The sequence below is a fragment of the Diaporthe batatas genome, assembly GCF_019321695.1.
Source record: "Diaporthe batatas strain CRI 302-4 chromosome Unknown Contig00002, whole genome shotgun sequence".
NCBI lineage: Eukaryota > Fungi > Ascomycota > Sordariomycetes > Diaporthales > Diaporthaceae > Diaporthe > Diaporthe batatas.
This window is the reverse complement of record NW_025408549.1, coordinates 3,643,095-3,662,304: the sequence shown is the minus strand read 5'-3', so window position 1 is coordinate 3,662,304 and position 19,210 is coordinate 3,643,095. Positions and strand designations below refer to the sequence as shown.

General features: G+C 47.7%; 4 protein-coding genes across 4 annotated transcripts; 1 reads left to right on the top strand and 3 right to left on the bottom strand.

Annotated features, from left to right (window-relative positions):
- Window positions 1-357: 357 nt before the first annotated feature.
- On the bottom strand, window positions 358-1,804 carry KVR01_001738 (uncharacterized protein). Its single transcript, XM_044789644.1, has 2 exons — window positions 790-1,804; window positions 358-738 (listed from the first exon to the last, which is right to left on the bottom strand). Exons 1-2 carry the CDS (start codon window positions 1,074-1,076, stop codon window positions 483-485), a joined length of 543 nt encoding a protein of 180 aa, XP_044649693.1. The 5' UTR covers window positions 1,077-1,804; the 3' UTR covers window positions 358-482.
- A 1,345-nt stretch (window positions 1,805-3,149) lies between these two features.
- Window positions 3,150-3,728, bottom strand: KVR01_001163 (uncharacterized protein; the record flags this gene model as incomplete). Its single annotated transcript, XM_044791106.1, has 1 exon — window positions 3,150-3,728. The coding sequence occupies one exon, from the start codon at window positions 3,726-3,728 to the stop codon at window positions 3,150-3,152; it is 579 nt and encodes a 192-aa protein (XP_044649118.1).
- A 7,713-nt stretch (window positions 3,729-11,441) lies between these two features.
- On the bottom strand, window positions 11,442-12,083 carry KVR01_001662 (uncharacterized protein; the record flags this gene model as incomplete). The annotated part of the gene is made up of 1 exon (XM_044782310.1): window positions 11,442-12,083. The coding sequence occupies one exon, from the start codon at window positions 12,081-12,083 to the stop codon at window positions 11,442-11,444; it is 642 nt and encodes a 213-aa protein (XP_044649617.1).
- Window positions 12,084-12,357: 274 nt separating this feature from the next.
- KVR01_001352 (uncharacterized protein) lies at window positions 12,358-13,623 on the top strand. The gene is made up of 5 exons (XM_044781874.1): window positions 12,358-12,433; window positions 12,491-12,854; window positions 12,908-13,010; window positions 13,060-13,166; window positions 13,225-13,623. Exons 1-5 carry the CDS (start codon window positions 12,385-12,387, stop codon window positions 13,280-13,282), a joined length of 681 nt encoding a protein of 226 aa, XP_044649307.1. The 5' UTR covers window positions 12,358-12,384; the 3' UTR covers window positions 13,283-13,623.
- The last annotated feature ends 5,587 nt before the right edge of the window (window positions 13,624-19,210 follow it).

Sequence of the window (19,210 nt, the reverse complement as noted above, 5' to 3'; positions counted from 1 at the left end):
CCCTAACTTCTGTAGAAATTTCATATCCCAAAATCAGGCATCCTTCGACAGGCCATCATTATTGCCCCCCTTCTCCACGAACACGGTCAAGAACTTGGGAGCTCTCTACGCGAGCCAGTGCAAGCTTCCAGAAGCTGAGGCAATGTATAAGAGAGCACTAAAAGGGAGAGAAGGCCCTTGGACAGGATCACACATCACCCTTTGACACAGTTAACAACTTGGAAGCTCCCTACGCAAACCACGGCGAGCTTTCAGAAGCTGAGGTGATGTACAAGCGAGCGCTAGAACGGAGGGGAAAGGCTCTTGGACTAACTCATATTCAAACGTATACCGTTACATGCAACTAATAACTTTTGTATTACAGCCAAGGTATGTTATTCAACTATGGTTTTGTGTACAAATGCCTGCGTGGAGGTGTACCAACTCTCGGGCTTCTCCTCCAGCTCCTGCTTGTGGTCCCTGTGTCGGTTTCTTCGAGCTAACTACACGGGACCCTTATGGATTACTGCCTTATGAATCTTCTGAAGATGTCTAGTCAAATGATCCTTTCTGCTGAAGGTCTTGTTGACTCGGGTGCAGCTCGGATATGCACAACGGATGCGAGATACCGAAACACCCATCTCAAGTGCATGCGTCTTGTGATGGACCTTGTAGTGTCTAGTGAGGTCCCTTTTCCAAGCAAAACCTCGTCCGCACTTAACACAAATTTCCGGCTTCTTGAATTTTCTCATTTCTCTACTATAGTGCTTGATCAGTGTGAGTTCTTGATGAGATATGGAAGAGACGCACTTCAAATCACAAGAACGGGACCTTTTTGTACCGCGGGGGTCGGCCCGGGGAGATCTTGGGTGCTTAGTGCTCGATGCGGGACCAAAACCATCAATTGGTGGTGTTGTGGGCGAGTGCGGAAAGCCTTGAAGCTGACTAGGTCCGTCAACTTCGGTTGGCAAGTTCGCACAGGAAGAAACAGACGGAAATTGGGGCAGGGCTCCGGCACCACTGATATTCCCCGGGAGTGGCGTACTACACGAATGGGCCGCCGAATCAGGTTCTGTATCGGTCTCTTCATCGAGCATCTGTTCTGTAATGCTCGCGCCGCCAGTATTTGCGTTGGTATAGGCCTCCTCATTGTCCTTCAATTTATTCAAGACAAGGACATGTGGCGACACAGTCGACAGTAGGAGATCGCTTTCGCTAGCAGCCCGCTCGCGGTAAGGAAGGGTACCCTCGTGGACGTGGTTAGATTCGAAGGGACCCGCGACTTGGAAAGAACCTAGAGACGGTCCTGTTGGAGGTGAGCCTCTGGCAGGCCCATTTTGAGCATTCTTAATCTTCTCATGCGCGTCGTCGGGACTGTTATTTACAGTCCAGGGCTCGGTTAAATCTGTGGTTCCGTCAGTGCAGTTGGGGCCAATGTAACGGATGTATAAGAAACAACTTTCCTTTCTCGCGCTGTCGGTAAAGCGGCTCCACGATTGGATCACGTCGTCATCATCACCCCCGATCTAAAACAAATAGCAGAGGTGCAGTGCGGCGCTCTGAGGAAGGGAGGGGTAGGGCGGGTGATGACGGCGACGTAATCCAATCGACGCCGCACGACAGCGCGAGATGTGGATTAGCGAGTACCATCCCCGGCCCTTCCTCGGCACCATTTGCTTTCGCATAGCATGTCTTACCAAACAAATCTACTGCCCACAGCTCATTAGAGAAGTATTCCTGCTCCCACTCTGTCATTTTTGTATGAGCAGGGTTCAGGATGTTGATTGCCTGAGAGATAATTGACTATGAAAATGATGAGGATCAGCCGTTTTAAGTTGCAATGTGGAGTGTGGGGCGAAACATTTTGGATCGAGTGGACCCGTAGTATGCATAGCGGTAAGCATGTGATACCATTTGATGACGGACACGCTCCATCGAAAATCTGCTATCAGTTTTAGGACCCACTGATCTGCGATCCCGCATTTGGTGCCCAAGCTCCGGAGACGTGGGCAGCTGGCAAGGTGCCTCCAAAGACTGTTGCCGAGAAGCCAAGTTACCGAAGTAGCTCTTTGCTGGGCCTTTCTACTCCAACCCCGATCGCCACAACTTCAAGTGCCGTAGCCGCAAACAACGACGACAAAGTCGCGCACAACAGTAGAATTGCGTTTGATCGTCCACAGACGACGGAAACGAAGGAAACGACCAGCAATGACCTCTCCGATCCTCCCCAACCGAAGTCTTCCTCCTCGCAGCAGTCTGTGACGATTCCAGCACAGCCACAGCAGCAAAAACAGCCAGACCCCTGGTCGCGCAACCGCGGCGCTGCCAAGCGGTGCCGGGCCAAGAGCAAGGTGGCCATGGCGGAGCTCGAGGCGGCGGAGCGGACCATGGGCGCCGAGCACCAGGCGCTGATACGAACGGCGAAGTCGCTGCGCAAGGAGGTGCTGTCGCTCAAGAACCAGCTGCTCATGCACAGCAACTGCGACGACGACCTCATCCAGCAGTACCTCGCCAACTCGGCGCGCATGGTCGCCAGCGGCGCTGCAAAGGCAGCGCTGGGAATGGCGGCCACGCCCAACGCGACGCAGCTGCCGCCGGCCCCGGCCACGGCGGCAGCTCTCGGGCGATGCCTCTTCAACTCGCCGCCTGGTACGCTACCTGGGCCGGCGTCGACCTCGCCTTACCGGTACGACAGCAGCGCGGGGTCAACGGAAGGGTGAGGGACAATCGCGTTAACTTTTTCACTGGGCAAAAAGAGGCGGAGAAGGGACACCTACAAGTGAAAAAGGGATAAGAAGATGATGACGCACGGCGGATCAGGAAAGGGGAAAGCGTTTACTTCTGGAAATGATTGGGTTTTTGCATGCAACAACAGCGGACCGTACACGAGGCGCCTACGCGACATAGCATCGATCCTCCGACGAGCATTGCATGTGCGGACCGCGATAAACGCTTAACGCGTATCATTTTTCGACGGCACACATACATAAACCTGGCAACACAGACCTGGGGACCTTTGGATTTTGAGGAAGACAATGGGGCGACATAACGGAATCAAGCGAGTCAACCCGGAGTCGACCAGGACGCTGGTGCAACAGCCACCCACGCTCTTATACAACATAACCATGAAGAAGGATACCCAGTGAAAACCACCATCGTCTCGAACAGCTCTACCACTTGGACAGCATTTTGGCGTTGTCCAGTTTATCGATGTCAGACGGGATGACGCTGTCGTATCGGGATACGTTGTCCATCATGATGTCGATTGAATCCATAACCGAGTTGACGATGTTGTCCGCGTTGGACGAGCCGGTCTTGCTCTCGTACTCGCTCTCGATCAGGCAGTTCGGGCAGAAGGCATGTAGGTCCTGAGACCCGTCCGGGTGAACCAGCAGTGAGCTGTGTTGATCCACATATCCTTCCACATGCTTCCTGCAGGTGCAGCATCTCCACCCCGTGTTCCTGGCCTCGCAGCCCCTATCACAGTACCGGTCCCCGATCTTGATCTTGATCACCTCGGTTCCGGGTTTTTCGTTGCCAAGGCAGCACTCGTGCAGGACACGCACGTCGTTGTCGTGCAGGTGCTTACTGCAGTTGCCCAACATGGTGACCCCAACGTGCCCGCAGGCGTTGGTCATGAAGTATCTTGTGCAGCCCGTGGTCATCTTAGTTTCGGGGTCTTTGAGGTAGAAGTCATCCAGGGCGATCGGGTCGTCGTTTTGCTTGCTTTTGCCGCATTCGGTGGTCATCTTGGCGTTCATGTGGCAGTTTATGAATATATTTTGTATGAGGAATGTGATGGACGATGCGGCTTTGTTGTTTAATATACCCTGGATATGGTATACCTCGATCATTAAGTTAGATAGTGATTAAGGGCTCGGGGATTAATGGTGCCCCGGGATTAATAGTGGAGGGTACTCCAGGATGGAGGGTACCCCAGGATGGAAGGTGCTTCAGGACGGAGGGTGCTTCAGTATGGAAGGTACTCTGAGATGTACGACATGTTGTTCATACTGCCTGCTTGTGTAAGTGAGAGAACCGCGAAACATATAACTCACTCCAACCGCCCGCTTTTGTCTATGTCAACTATCGTCTCGACACCCACAAACATACATTCCTCAGTCAAGATGAGTCTTCCTTTGGAAAACCGTGGCAGAACCCCAAGCCCAACCATTTATCCATTGTCCTCAACCATTTCGCGGGATCCAGATGAGGGAAGCAAGATTGGGACTCAGATTGAGAACACTCCGAGTAGGTCATCTATGCCTTGTCGTATTAACTTGTATTTACCTCTCAGAATCACCTATATGGGTGATTACCACGAGCAACCCACGTGGTTCCAGTACCAAAACCTGTGATCTTAACATGAGGGCACAAGGTAAACAGCTTACTTCATTCTTATCAGAACTATAATTAACCTTACTAGATCTTCAATGGACAGCCTATCTATCATGTTTCAAAGGAAGGCGTATAACAGATGAAGCTGATGTTCGTTACCGTCTTGAGACAAAGATTTGGACATTCTCTAAGGAACGACCTACTCGAAACGATACACTCCACCTTCGCATCCCCAGCACATGGAAAGAACAATCTTGCACGATGTCTTTCAAGATAATAAAGATAATGGCAGGCTCGCCTACCAACTGTATACTTCTTAGAGTCTCTTGTGCTTTAACTGCTGCAGAGTTTCTAGAGCATTTAAGAACGAGTGGTCCTGTTAACATAGCTAGGAAAGATAAGAGAGGGGGGGGGGCCAACGGTGGCAGCTCTGGGAGTTCAAGTTGTTCGGACTAGAAAGAAATTTCACATACGCATGTGCCCAAAGTTCAGTGAGCCGCATGCCAGATTACCGAGACAGTGTAAATTCATGGCTGAAGGACATCAGGATAAAAGTAAGACGTACCCCGTACTGGTGAAATAATAATTTCAAAAGCTCGTTGATATGTGAAACTTATGTGAATGCGCATGGGCGGTGGTTGTATTGGTTTGAGTTAGGTCCCGCAACACGGTTGGATCAGAGGTGATGTTAAGTCCGGCTTCAGGATGGAGTGGTTCGTTGGCTGACGGGTTTGTAAAGGCGCTGAGCAAGAGAAGTGTTGGAGGGTACTTTTGTCCAAAGTACACCTTAATGTTTTATGGCCTGCTCTGTACTACTCAACCAATCATCTAAACTGGATGACTTTCAAAAATTAACCGATACTTGTGAACCTCGTAACGTGTTTTGTCCTGGGAGCCCGCACGGGCCTAATCATCAGCATGCTTTAGGCGCACAGCTCTCGGAAACACCTTCCAAATCTTCGTGCATACGACCGTGGATCGAGAATGCATGTGTACTAAACAGGAGAGGAGGCTGGGCAAACAGACAGGGGCAACCATTAGTAGGGAGGTTCAGGATGGGTACCTAGGTAGGCTGCAGCCGTCGGGTGGTTTCACCGCCCGCGACAAACCTGGACGACCTCACCTGCCCAGGGTGTAATGAATGTAGTGGTGTGGAGGAGATACTGTGGACGCAGCCACTGGACAACCACTCGGGGTGCGTTAGCGGTGGTATATTACGTTCGACATATTTATTTTCAGCTTCCCTCAAATGGCCTTGGATCCGCATCGCCTTGATGATGATTTCTTGGCCCCTGAGCGAGACCTGTCGCTCTTGCGTTGACTTGGGATTCGATGGTTTGAACTTTGCGAAATGCTTTTCTAGGTCCTCTACAAAAACTCTCTGCTCAACGAGAATCTGCTGCATGTTGGTGAGTAAGTGCGAGTTTAGGCTCTCAAATGCATCCCTCGGTAACCGATACAACATTCGAATCCGTAGCTCGATCTTGTGGTTGAGAACAGTGTCTCCTGTCTCGGACATGATGCGATCTTAAGCATGCTTCCTTTCCATGACAGGGAACGGATTTGCGAGACATGTCTCAACGCCCTGCGAAAGACGGAGGGGACGGGGATGAGTATACCGGAACTGGATTGTCGTTACTGTATTCCTCGTTCTATGAGGCTTTGACTATGGAGATACTCAAGTTTGAATACAAGCTACCGTTTGAAAGGCATTATGATTACTCTTGTCTCTTACGAAAACTAGCCCGACGATGTCGAGACGTCCATCCTCGCGAAGTCGTAGATGGTCTTTCCGCTCTTGCTCCTCAATGAACTTCGTCTCTTCCCATGCTATTTTCATTAAATCAGCCACGTTTCTACCACATAAGCATCGTGGATACTTACTGAAACGTGGCCCAAAACGCGGGCAGTCGCCAGTGACAAAGCCCTTGCTTGGGAGATTCAGGAGCATTGTGTTGCCCCGAGGATCTGCCGGGGGAATCTGAACGTTGTAGAATAAGCGATACCCACCCTCATTCTTTGGCCGCATCGAATGAGTAAAGAACAAATACTTGAGGACGCGTGTCCCATTGTCGCTGACTCCTGGAACAGGCGAAAGGCTCTCGAACGTGCCCATTCCGTCGACGGCGAATCCGGTATTCAAATCTAACAGTGCAACATCCATCCAGAGAGAGATCTCAGAAAGGAATCCGAAAACAGTCCGGTCCAAGTCCACTTGAATGGCCGTTGTTTGCATCAAACGGCCGACAGTTACGATACGAGGAGGGGCCAATTTTTCTTCTATTCTGGAAAACGGGAGCTGAGTCGTCGGGACCTGGGGCATATCGACCTTTGGGATATCCGCCGGCTCGGGGGGGCGGGAGTTTGTTTCTTCCTGCTCTTGCAGAGAAAACTCACTCAGACCGGTTAGGACTGTTACCTTTTGTATCAGTAGGCGCTTTCTGAAAGGATAGGGCCAATGGCTTACTGTCTTCATCGGATGAGTCCTCAGTTCTTGTTATCGGAGAGGATGGTGCTGCTCTTATGCCGCAGCCCGCACCGGATATCTCGTCATCCTCATCCTCGGAAGCAGAGAAAGTATCATAAGTCGTTGGCGAGAGCTGTGCCAATCTCACCCGACCCGAGCCAGGAGGCGCAGTCAGGGGGAAGTAGGCATCCTCCAACCACGGGGAGTCAGCGTATGTGGGTTGCTCAGTCGCCATGTTCATCGCTTGAGAATTGAAGGAGGAAACTATGTTGACACAGCAGAAGGCAAAATGGAATTGCGCAAGCCTTATGTACCTGGGATAGTCCCCCGATCCCTTGGAGTTATCTCTTGGCTGTTGGTCGGACGGTCACCACCGTCTGAGTACAGCCTGCGGATGCTCTAGGTATTACGCTGCTGCCCCCTCTCCCGTAGATATTGATCTAGCAATATGACACCATTCCTTCGCGGTTGCTCATGTGTACATGCGTTGGTGTTCAATGGGGAAACATTCGTCACAAGCCAAATGAAGGTACTTACCTATTCAGCTTAGCACAGACAACATAAGTCCTTTCCAAAGTACCGTCCCTTCGGAGTACCTTCACATGGACGGGTCAGCGTTAAGAATTCCCTCTCATTTCTTCATGCAGACCCCAACCAGATCCCCCAGACCCCAACGTAAAGCATGGGTAGGTCAGCAGAGAGGCATCGGCATGCATTGGGTCTCTTCTGTCCCCTCCCCTTTACTCCCCGTGCGCCCCGGTGCGCCCCGGTGCCCTGGTGGCCCGGTGTGCCCCGGTGTGCCCCGGTGCGCCCCGGTGCGCCCCGGTGCCCTGGTGGCCCGGTGTGCCCCGGTGCGTCCTGGTGCGCCCCGGTGCCCTGGTGGCCCGGTGTGCCCCGGTGCGCCTGAGGGAGACTTTCGGTAATATTGTAGCATACTTGGATCCAGCAGATTCATAGTAGGGGCACATGTACTTGGGAGGATTGGACCAGCATGTCTGTCACTTCCCACCTTTCAATCGATCCAGTCGCCAGTATATATGATTTCAGACCTGAAAGACATGGTTGCCTCCTTTTCTCCACACTTGTTGCCTACTCTGCTCCTCTTCTTCTGCATTACAGACACTGGATCATACTATCACTGAGCACAGAATGGAGGTGATCGTCACCCGAAAACCTGAAGGACATAAGGAGGCCACTGTAACGTTTTATGCTTCGGATCTTTTGGCAAAAAAAGGTACCAGCCAGAATGATCCAGTATACGTGGAGGTCAAATTCGAACAATTAGAAGACAAAGTGTGGTCGGGTGAAAGGGAGCTGTACCTTGAGGCGACCAAAACACTTGATGGATTATACTTCATCTATCAGTGTTCCTTCCGAATCCCAACTGCTCCTCCACACGTCAAAAGACCTTACCGTTGGTCCATCATTCTGTGGAATAAACCTTCTGGGTCTGAGCGTGTCCTCCTCGCCCAACACAACACGAAGGTGAGTGCCTTACATCGATTACTGGCTTCGAGGGAACTAATCAGGTAGACCATGGAACCCAAGGTAACCAGTAAATAATCTCATAACAACCAACGATTACATTCAGGACTGCAAGGAGGACGCAGTATTTTGGATTCCTGAGAGAAAGTTCTGAAAAAGGGAGAGGGGCGGGGTGTCTCCTATGAAATTACGAGTTATGCCTTTTTATACATTTCCATGTTGCCCAGATGAATTGCCTGGCCATGGAGGAAAGGAGATCTACTTTGCAGTGCTGTCGATATATGGTGCGGTCAAGCCCTCAGCGGTTAAGGTTAGGAGGCGCTTCACACAACCTGCCGCTGACAGCGCCTGCCTCATCGACCGTCATCGACCGCGCCTGCCTTGTCTCTAGCATGGTGAAGACGCTGCAGAAATGCTCGACGTGATGGACCAGCCGGCAGCCTGTGCATATCTGGGCTGGGCCATCCATGTTAAGAGTGACTGATTTAGTGCTTTACTGGATGTTCTAGAGGGGAGCTGAATAGCTTCATCAGCTAAGAGCATATATATATAGATACTTACACACTGGGATAATATATCGTCCATCTCATACCCTCCTGAACCTCTGTCCTAAAGCACCCTCCATCCCGGAGTACCCTCCATCTTGAAGCACCCTCCACCACCAATCCCCATTCCTGTGTGCAGGTCACTGGGGACATTTTTAATTGTTACACACTTGAAAAAGCAACAGTATTGATCTGGAACTTCTCAAGGAGGCACGAGCGGGCCATCGGTGAGTGTTTTGGGCAGTGTATCGGGACAAGGACCGACTGTACCTAGGTAGTCTCCACGAAATTGCTTGCCCTGTCGCCCCCTATTGCCCCGTCATTTCCTGTGGCCCACGGCGCCTGGAAATAGGTATAATGGCATCCTCTGGCGAGGCCAACCGGCTGCCTGAGCTGGTCCTCACTCTGATTTGACCGGTTGAAGCGGAATCTACCTGGCTGCATATGTGGCTGACAAAATGCAACGTTCTACATAAAGCTAGGTCTGAACCTCACAAGGCCAGATGGTGACCGTGACTGCCGTGGCTGCACACCTGAATTTCCGGACCGGCTTGGGATGGACGTCCCTACCGGGTTGCTAATTTAATCCCTGCTGTGTTCCAGTTTCAATTCAACGCAGGTTGAGGAAGGCATCAGGCTGTTCCAACCGCCATGACCTACCTATCTACTATATTTCCGTCAGTTCAGCATCCCACATTTACCTGTCTATTAATTACCTACTTACACCTATCCACCCATCAGGCATTCTCTACCTAATCTGACCATTTGTCGATTCGCCCTCTCATTTATATGTTTAATCAGTTCTCTCAACGCGGTTGCCTTTCAGCCTAACATGGCTCTCTCTTTTTCTGAGCGTGCGTTTAAGAATGTTAAACAAAAAATCGAAACAGGAGCTAGACATCTTCACTCGTCCCAATCAGTAACGGATGAAAAAAAAGAAGGGTTGAAGCAGCTGCCAAGCTGCTCGCGGGACTCGAACCAACAGAGCTGTCAAAAACGATGATCAGAACGCAAAAGCTGCTTCTCTATATTCTTAAGGTTGTGGAGCTCGAGCAGAAGGCCTCCAACTCGGCCTTGGCCGATGATAACACACTCGCCAGGGTTCAATCAGCTCTACTGTGTGGGATATGTCTCTCGCTCACCTCTGCGGCGAACCTAAGATTTTCTGATTACGAGAATTTGTATTGGTGGCTGGGAAAGGAGGGACCAAAGTTTCCTCAATTTGCTCTGCGGGCTCTCGATCATAACGTGATATCAGCATTCGCAGATACAGCTCAAGCCTTTCAACGCGTTGATGCTCCTATGCTGAACAACCCAGCCATTTCAACAGTGTGAGTTCTCCCCGTTTCCCTGGGGCATGCAAGCAACCCAATGTTGATATTTTTCTTGCCCTCATCCAGGCACCTTACTTCCAAAACTATTTTTACCCACAAGGCCAGGGCCAACCTAGGCCTCCGCCCCAGGGACGGTTCTTGCCACAAGTTGCAGAGACTCTACGGACAAAACGAAGCCTAGACAACACAAATCAACAGGCAGCACCATATAAGTCGGAGAACCCGAGCATCGGAAACAAAGATTCAGCCGCGGTGGGCATTAAGCGAAGGAGAGCTGACAAGGCCGAACCATCTTACATCAAGCTCCCTACACCCAGTAACTCAATGCCCGTGTTGATGGCCACCGAACAGAGGACACACGGAACTGCCCTTTCCGTGGCTGGAATGTGCGATTAGGCACACACACCGGACATACAGCGCAGAACCACGGAGCCCCACTAGTGTGGCGCGCTTGAACCGAGCACCCGCCAACCTGTACCATGCGGTAGCGGAAGAACTATTTGCCGATTCAGCACTCCAGAGCACGTTGAGTGGTGGGAACCGCCTCGGAAGTGATGTTAACAAAGATTCTCTGACCGCGCCATACTTGCCTAGGTACAATTGCACTTTTGCACCAGAAGATGGTTAGTAAGCTATATCAAATGTGGTGGTAGATACTAAACTAAGTATTATAGTCATCTTTGAATATTGAGGATCTCGACTCCTCTCTTGATTTTGATAACTCCCAGTCGGCTGGCAGATGGTTGTCGGGTCTGGTCAAAGGATTGCGTTTCGCAGGTGTTTCATCTTGGAGTACACAAGCGAAAATGTGAACGAGCCAAAAAAGAAATACAATACATGTGATGGTCAGGCTACTATCCCACAAGGAATTGAGGTGTATATTGGGGGTAAAGATGGCGTGCTGAAGGTGTTGTGATGCCTTCTTAATTGAAGAGCCTCTTCCTGAGTAGTGCGCCTTCCTTGAGGCGGAGAAGATTCCGTTCCTGTCTATTCATCATTTCCTCCTGACATCTTCGGGTTGCAACAACCCCATCGGCTATCTGCGCGCCAAAGAAAGGCCGTACTGTGGACAATAGACAACCATTGAGCAGGGGAGAAGGTTGCGGTATGTGATGTGATCCGTTGGGATTCAATAGAACCCGGTGGTTGTCTTCCGTCTTCATATATGCGCCAAAGATATTGCGAGCAATTTGGTCGACCTTTGTCCCTATTACTTCGATTCTCATTAGGCAATCCGTCTACTTGCTGCAGGGGAGTGTGATAGAGATGGCGGCACTATGAATACCCTTGCTGCTAGGCCGTTTGCGAATCGCGTTGGCTAGATAGAATGGGAACATCTCTATACACTCCACAATAGAAGCATCCACGAACATATGACCATCTCCTGAGAAGTATTCCGCAGCGCGCAGCATGCTTATCTGTGGCGGCTTGTTGGTGTAGGATGGGCTTGCGGAGGATAGGGCTTGTTATATTCGCGGAGATATTTGTAAGATTGTCGGACGTTTCTTGTTGATTCTCGGTTATCATAGAGCTCTCCCTGCTGCCTTCTGTCTGACGACGATTCCGCTGTAGGTGGGCTTGGTGGATCTCGAGGAGACGATCGACTCTCTCCCTCTCGTCAGACCCCAGTGCCGAATTCAGCTGCTCGGCGAGCGATCGACGAGACTCGAAGGAGCTGCGTTGTAGACGAGATATAAGTCGCTGACGTTTGCCCCTGCCAGTGACATGGCCAGTGGCGCTGGCGGCCCTCTTGGTAAGGGCATAGGCCGCCCAGGCTGTCCGTCCACCATAATCGAAGAAGATACGCTCCGTCTTCTCTTTCCGCATATGTTCAACCGCCTCCAAGTCGTTAACGAGCGTCCGGGGGAGCCTTTGGCGGGTCTTGATGCTTTCTAGGAGTATGCTGACGTCCTCTGGATCCCATGGCGTTGACATGGCGAGTGCTAGGGATACAGCCCCGAGTTGGTTTGCGAGGGCGACCCCTCATCAGTCCAACGTAGCCAAAGACAAGCGAGTCGCCAATAAATCAATGAAATTCGAATGACTTTGGCATTGTACATTGGCAACGCGACCAATGTTGCGTCTAGCGGGCCGCATTACCGGGAATGCCCGACTGCGGTAATGCATACGTAAGCCGACTTCGGGACGGGCACAAGCAATAAAAGCCCACGTGCGTACACCTCTCCTACATCCTTAGCCAATGCAGGCCTCTAACTTCCCTCAACCACCAAGCATTATGTCCGACCAAGAAGCCCTAACGCCCCGCGTATTCCTTGTGCGTCACGGTTAGTCAGTTCTTGTCGAATTAAGCCTGTAAGATTCATAACATTTTTGGTATACAGGAGAAACGGAATGGGCAAAATCAGGCCGCTTTACAGGCACAACCGAGATCGATCTTACTCCCACTGGCGTCAGACAGGTTTCCTCAATGGCAGCGAGGACTGTCGGCGCCGGCAAATTGCTCGAACCGTCCCGCCTTACTCACGTATTTGTCAGCCCGAGAAAGAGAGCTACAAGGACATTCGAACTGCTCATCTCCGATACTATTAAAGACCAGGACGTCACCTTTACGGACGATATTGCGGAGTGGAACTATGGCGACTATGAGGGCCTTAAAAGCAATGAGATTAGACAATTAAGAAAAGAGAGGGGCCTGGATACAGAAAGGGAGTGGTATATCTGGGCGGATGGGTGTGAAGGTGGAGAGTATGTCACCTTACCTTTACACCTGGCTGTTGCTAATGCTCAGTGGCAAAAAGATCTATGCAGCAAGTCACACAACGCCTCGACAGGCTTATCTCGCGGATTAGAGATATACAAAAGCCTTCGATGAAGGGGCAGAAACCAGCTGATGTGCTCGTGGTATGTTGTCCTTGAGTCCCACATTTATCACTAAGCTGAAAATGAATAGATTGCACATGGGCTCATCCTCCGTTGCTTTGTAAAGCGATGGCTTGGACTCGAGATTGACTCCAACCTGCAAATGATACTGTCCCCTGGAGGAATCGCAGTTCTGAGGTACGTAGAACTTTATAGGTTTGGGAAAACGACCATATGCTGATGTAACTCGTGGAAGCTACAAAAACAATGACATTAACAAGCCGGCCTTTCACATCGGCATAGCACTTCCGTAGACACACAGTATCTCTGGCAGGTTTCTGGGACGAAAGGAATTACTGCTATTTGCCGTGTTTCTCTAGCTAACAAGATTTCCAATCTCAAGTCACTGTCACTCCTGGTCTCATTGGGACACTGCAAGTCCCGTACCAACTGGCGAGCAACTCCAAGAACGCATGCGATGTGTCGTAATCCACTGGAGGCGCTAGTTCACTCGGGTCTAAAGACTGGGTCTTCAGGATCGATATTGTCTCATCATCTGCGTAGCAGGCTATTGTGTGTAATAACTGGGTGCCGTTGAGAAATCCAGTATACCTGCTTAGGAAAAGTCTCAGAATTGAGTGGGCATTGCATCTGATTGCTGTCATGAGTGGTGTGTACCCGTTGCTTGAGACCTCGTTGATGTTAGCGCCGCCGTCGAGTAGTATCTCGGCACACTTCAGACTCCCCATGCTCGCTACTGAATGCAATGCCGTCCGGCCTTCTGGATTGCTTGCGTTAATGTTGGCGCCGTGTTTAAGAAGTAGTTCGACCATCTCAGCTAAGCCACCAAAGCTGGCAGATGTCAGGGGGCTGCTGCGCTTAGAACCATTTGGTATCCAGGGGTCAGTTCTCCCTCCGGCTCGAAGAATGATGCGTAGGGCCTCAGAGCTGTGGCTGTCGACTGCATGGAGGATTATACTACGGCCATTGTGATCTATTACATTGCAATTGGAGCTATAAGCAATCAACACGTTCATATAGTTAAACTGGGCCAGGGCTATAGCCCAGTCCAGGGCAGTGCGGCCTTGGGCATCAATAGCATAAACCGCGCTGGGATTATGCTAGAGCTAATTATAAAGTTTCTTTATAACTTTAAAACCTAAAACAATCCTATAAATTAATAAAAAGCATTACTTTTCAACCTAATACCTTTACTTGGACCCTATAATATAGTGGAGGCCCTCCTACTTATTAATATTGCATTTTCTATAAAAAATAAAATTTTATATATATTTATATAACTTATTTAAATAAATTAAAATTAGTATTATTATAGCTTAGTATTTTTACTATATTTACTTATTATTTATATATGCTCTTTAAAAAATTAAAAACTAAATAGTTCTATATTATTATATTTTGCTATAAAAAGCCTACTAAAATTATTAGTATTATTAAATAAAATAAGTTAGGAAATATATATTTTTATTAAATTAAAACCTTAAAAAGAACTTTTATTAAATAAAAATGCTAAATTACGGCTAAATAATTATTTTAGGCCATTAATATCCCCTTTTATTGCAAATAGTACTAAATTAATAGTATTTATAACTCTCCTTAGTTATATAAGTTGGAATTATAGTGTAATAAAGGTATCCCACTAGGATAACCCTATGCTCTTAATATCAATTAGCAGCTCCATGGAAATATGCAACTGCGTGTTCTCTATTATTTGGGATAACTTCATATAAGAATTCAAGTTAGAACTTAAAACACTTAGCAGAGCGGCAAGAGTTGGATTTGGGGCAGGAAACAACGCGAAGTTAACGGGTGTGAATATATTTCTTAGAGTAATCCCAACCTAACTACTTCCATCTACCCACTTATTATTCTAGTCTAGCAGTTGGTGGTGGGTAGAGGTTTGTTTTAATATAATATTGGGTTGGATAATCTATAAAGAAATATCTTATATAGGCTATATAAAATCTTTTAAAATTAAATTTTTAAAAAATTGCGTTTTATATTATGGGGGTATAATATTTAGGGTGGTAGTACTTTTAATTTTTTTGCATTTATTATATAGGGGCAGGATTATAATAGGCTTATTTAGGCCTAATTTTTATGTAATAATGTCTTTATAAATATTTATTTCCTTTTTATTTGAAGGCTATGCTTTATATTTATAATATATAAAGGTGCTTACTATTATAAATAAATTATAGTAATTATTATATTTTTTATTTTAAAAGTAATTTAAATAAGTTTATTAATAGGAATAATTTAGGTATAAGCAGGCAAGACTTATAAATAAAGCAATACTTGTTGGCATTTTTCTACTTTATAAATATATAATTATAATATTATTTTAGGCATATTTACTTTTTTTTCTTTTAAGGGTTAGTATATAGGAAATTAATGCAAGATTTTAAAGGTGTGGGCTAGTTAAAAAGGTGCTATTATAATAAAGTAATTTAGCTTTATTTAAATAATTAGAAATATTTAAAGTTTTTAGTTATAATAAGAAACCCTAATTTGGTATAAATATAAGTGTTGTAAAAGCTTAGCCTTTAATGCGACAGCTTTAGAGTAGACCTGGCATTTGATGGGGTAGGTTGCTATTTTTAGGGCTGGTGTGGGTTTGGGAAGCTGTCAATATGCTGGTGGACTGGAGTTCCTAAAATAGCGGGGGTGATTTGCACTGTGGGGTTGTGCGGTAATTTGTATTTTCGAGCATGGCGCTTAAATTCTAGTTTTGCTGGACGACCTTATTAAATTCTTAGGCAGGTTTTGCTAACTAAGCTCCAGCCACTAGTTGCCCAATATCAGGAGCATAACCGTGGCTATAATATAGTAGCCATAAATATTATTAATAAGAACTAATAATATGCTGTGTTGTATTTAATAGTGCATGTGGGCTTGAGTTATTTAACTTGCACCTCTAATAAGGGGCGGGTGCCAGGCTTTCTGGTACTAGGGTTACTTAGAGCACCCTGCCAACTAGGAACCCCTTCCCTTAACTAGCTTAAGTTACAATTTTCAGCGGGCGGCTACTACGAAAGGGGAGGATGAGTATCCACTAATATCCCGGATAGTGGTGTTCCTGCTAGCTACTTCCTAGGTATTTAAGGCATCCCTAACTTTTGCCACCCTATACTAAACACCTTGCTCCTTATATCTACTCTTTACGCCCTTTCTCTATTATCCTTGACCTTTTTTTTTAAATAACAGTTTTACTTTAATTTAAAATAAACTTTAAACCTTAATTATATAGCTATAAGCTATTTACTTTACATAAAGTTAATTATAATAATACTATTGTAATTAAAATAAAAATTAAGGTATATATAAGTAATAAGCGCGGCTGAGTATAGTTATTAACTGTACTATAAGGTGTAATGCAATATAAGGCGTATAGGTAGCCTAGGACAAGGTTAATGATATCCTTGCGTCGTATGGCCCAGTTGGCATCTGCTCATCCCCGATACTATTAAAGATCAGGATCTGTTTAACGACCCGGAACTCAGCGACTACGGGAGGAAGCCGCACGGGCGGACACGGGATACCAAGAGGTGCACCAGACAGTCCAAAGACGGGACCGAGAGATTAGCTCAGGCCATCAAATACGCGTTCAAACACGTGGATAACGAAAGGCTCATAAGGCACAGGGAGAAGCTCTGGATCAGGGGCTCCAATCACTCGGGAAGATGAGTATGGAGGAGAGAACCCCAAGACCTGAAGCCCACGCCCTTCGCACGACAGCGCCTCGATATACCTATTCCCGAACCTAGATTTCTGTATATTCCATACTCGTAGGAACATATTCTGTACACTTCTCCTGCCAGCGTCTGATGATGCAATTTGAACACCCCTTCCCAGCCCGTGGTTCAAATACACACCCGTGGAATGGCCCTCTCCATTTTGCACATGGAGGACAAGCCTTTTTGCTAGCCATTCCCCTACTATGACAGAGAATCGCCCATGCAGCCTCAGGTTCTGCTTGACGTAATCGTGGTATGATCAATTCGAGCGCTGACCACGGGCTGGCGATCATACGGAGGCTATTGCTTCTGTAAACAGCGGCCTGGTCCCCAGAAGTAATCCAACTGGGCAAACTCTGATCCCGTCGTCGTTCTACAATAAACGTAAAGAGATGATCACGGAAGTTCAAGGCGGGTCGGACCTGAGATGGTGATACCAATAAGAGATCATCGGATATATGGTACTCCTCTCTATTCTAAGGAGTATTAGTATAGGCAGGCAGTAGAGGAAAATTGAACTTACAGTTTTAGGTTCGGTTTGCTCAACCGCAAACCCATCATTTTCATACGGATTCTCTCGAATCGTAATCGTGAGTGGTTTCTTTGAGTGCTCATTGTACGCGTGTGGTAGTTCGATAGTCCATAACGTGGAGTATCCATTATAGGGGTAGGCATTGACTGTAACTGGCGGCATTGTTACAGGATAGTAAAGAAGCGATGTAGCGGGCCACTCGTACTTGGCGTTTAATCCAGAAAAAGCCACTCGAATTGTCGTCTCGTTAGGTCCAGAACTGCCCTGTGTGCTGCAACCATCAGCTGGATTCCAGTGCCACGAATCATATGGATCCCGTTGTTGTAGTCACAACCACAATGTTCGCCTTCTTGAAAGTACCTACAGGGCTTCTGGTGTTCCCCGGTACCTCGGTATATGAGAAGGAGGCGAATTGGGTGGCCTGCATCGCCGTCGTAGAGATATTGGGCACCCTTGCCAATAATCACACTACCTTCAGAATTCGACCGGCCTTCCAGCCATTCATGCCCGATGAACTTAAATATCCTGTGCCAAGCACGCGCATGCAAAAAACTCTCTCGGCTAAGACGATACTCGCGATACGAGGCAAGCCGCTGGAGGGGACGACAGAAGTGCACGATATTGACTGTTAATTCAGCCGGTAGTCCGGATATAACTTCTTCAAGCGCTCTCTCATGGGTGGGTACCTCAGACATAGCTGAGACCATTCACCTGGGAAGCAGTTTTGCCGTAGAATAGGGATATCTCTAGGGAAGAATCGCGGCCAAACGTCGTCTAGCCCTACATATTAAATAATATAGCACCAAGAAACGAATTCCGGGCAAGGCAGGTTTCCCAAAAACAAGAAACTGTCAATCAGATGTCCGCCATACAAAGTGGTCTTAATCGATGGAGTGAAGATAGGAGCCAGAACCACCCAAGACCCAGTGAATTGTGCAGCTGAGTTGGTCGTGATGCCCCACTTGGCCGTATGGCTGGACCTTGGCATGCAACGTGCTCCTCCTTGTCTTGGCACAACTGAACATCGTGGCTGCGCTTCCAAATACTGTCCGGATGAAAATAATTCCAGGTAATTCCTTAACCCGTGTGACGCGACCTGGCTCTCGACTCCGACAAATTTTCACCTGTCTTAATTGTACCCAGAGTACGGTAGCTCTTAATCTATTATGCTGATCATAAAATCTGTGGACACCCTACAAAATGCAGACCTGTATAAGGTCCTTAGCGACATGCGGAAATTGACTGATCAGATTTCTTATTTCCGCGAAGATATGTTTCTGGCAGGTCAATCTACTACGACTACCCGTCTCTCTTCTGCCCAATTACGCAGAGGAACCCAATAACATCCTTTATGATAATGAGAATTCGGCTCGTATATCTTTTAAAATAATCTACAAATAATGAGAACACCATAATTGTCATGGTTGAGAGAAGACTTATTCTGGGCCGCAAATAATCTGGCTCCAAGGAGGTGGTATATCAATAACGCATGAGTGTATCAGTGTACATTACATTGAATGCCGTGTCTTGAATTCTAGAAAATAATCTGAGGGGTTAGACTATTGTATTGGCCCGTTCCCTCTTCTTGGTCCTCTTGGCGTTCTGCCTCCCCCGCTGCCATGTGAGCCAGGCTCGTAAGGGTCAGCTCCATGGTCCAAAAGTAATTAGACACAGTCTTTATTATTATAGAGGACGGCTACAATAAGCGGCATGTCGCCATAGTTGTTCTTACTATTAATGTGGCTTAAACAAAGGTCCCGAAGTTCCAGGAAATCATTCAAGAAGACCTTGAGAAGCCTGCAGCCGTCTATTGAGGACCCTAATGGTCTAGTATCTTCAAACAATAAGTGAAGTGGCGTATCTCCCAGCCGGTCGCGCTAAAGCAATCTAGCTCCAATTTGAAGCAAGAGCTTCACAACCTCTTCTTTATTTTCATGAAACCGCTCTCTTGG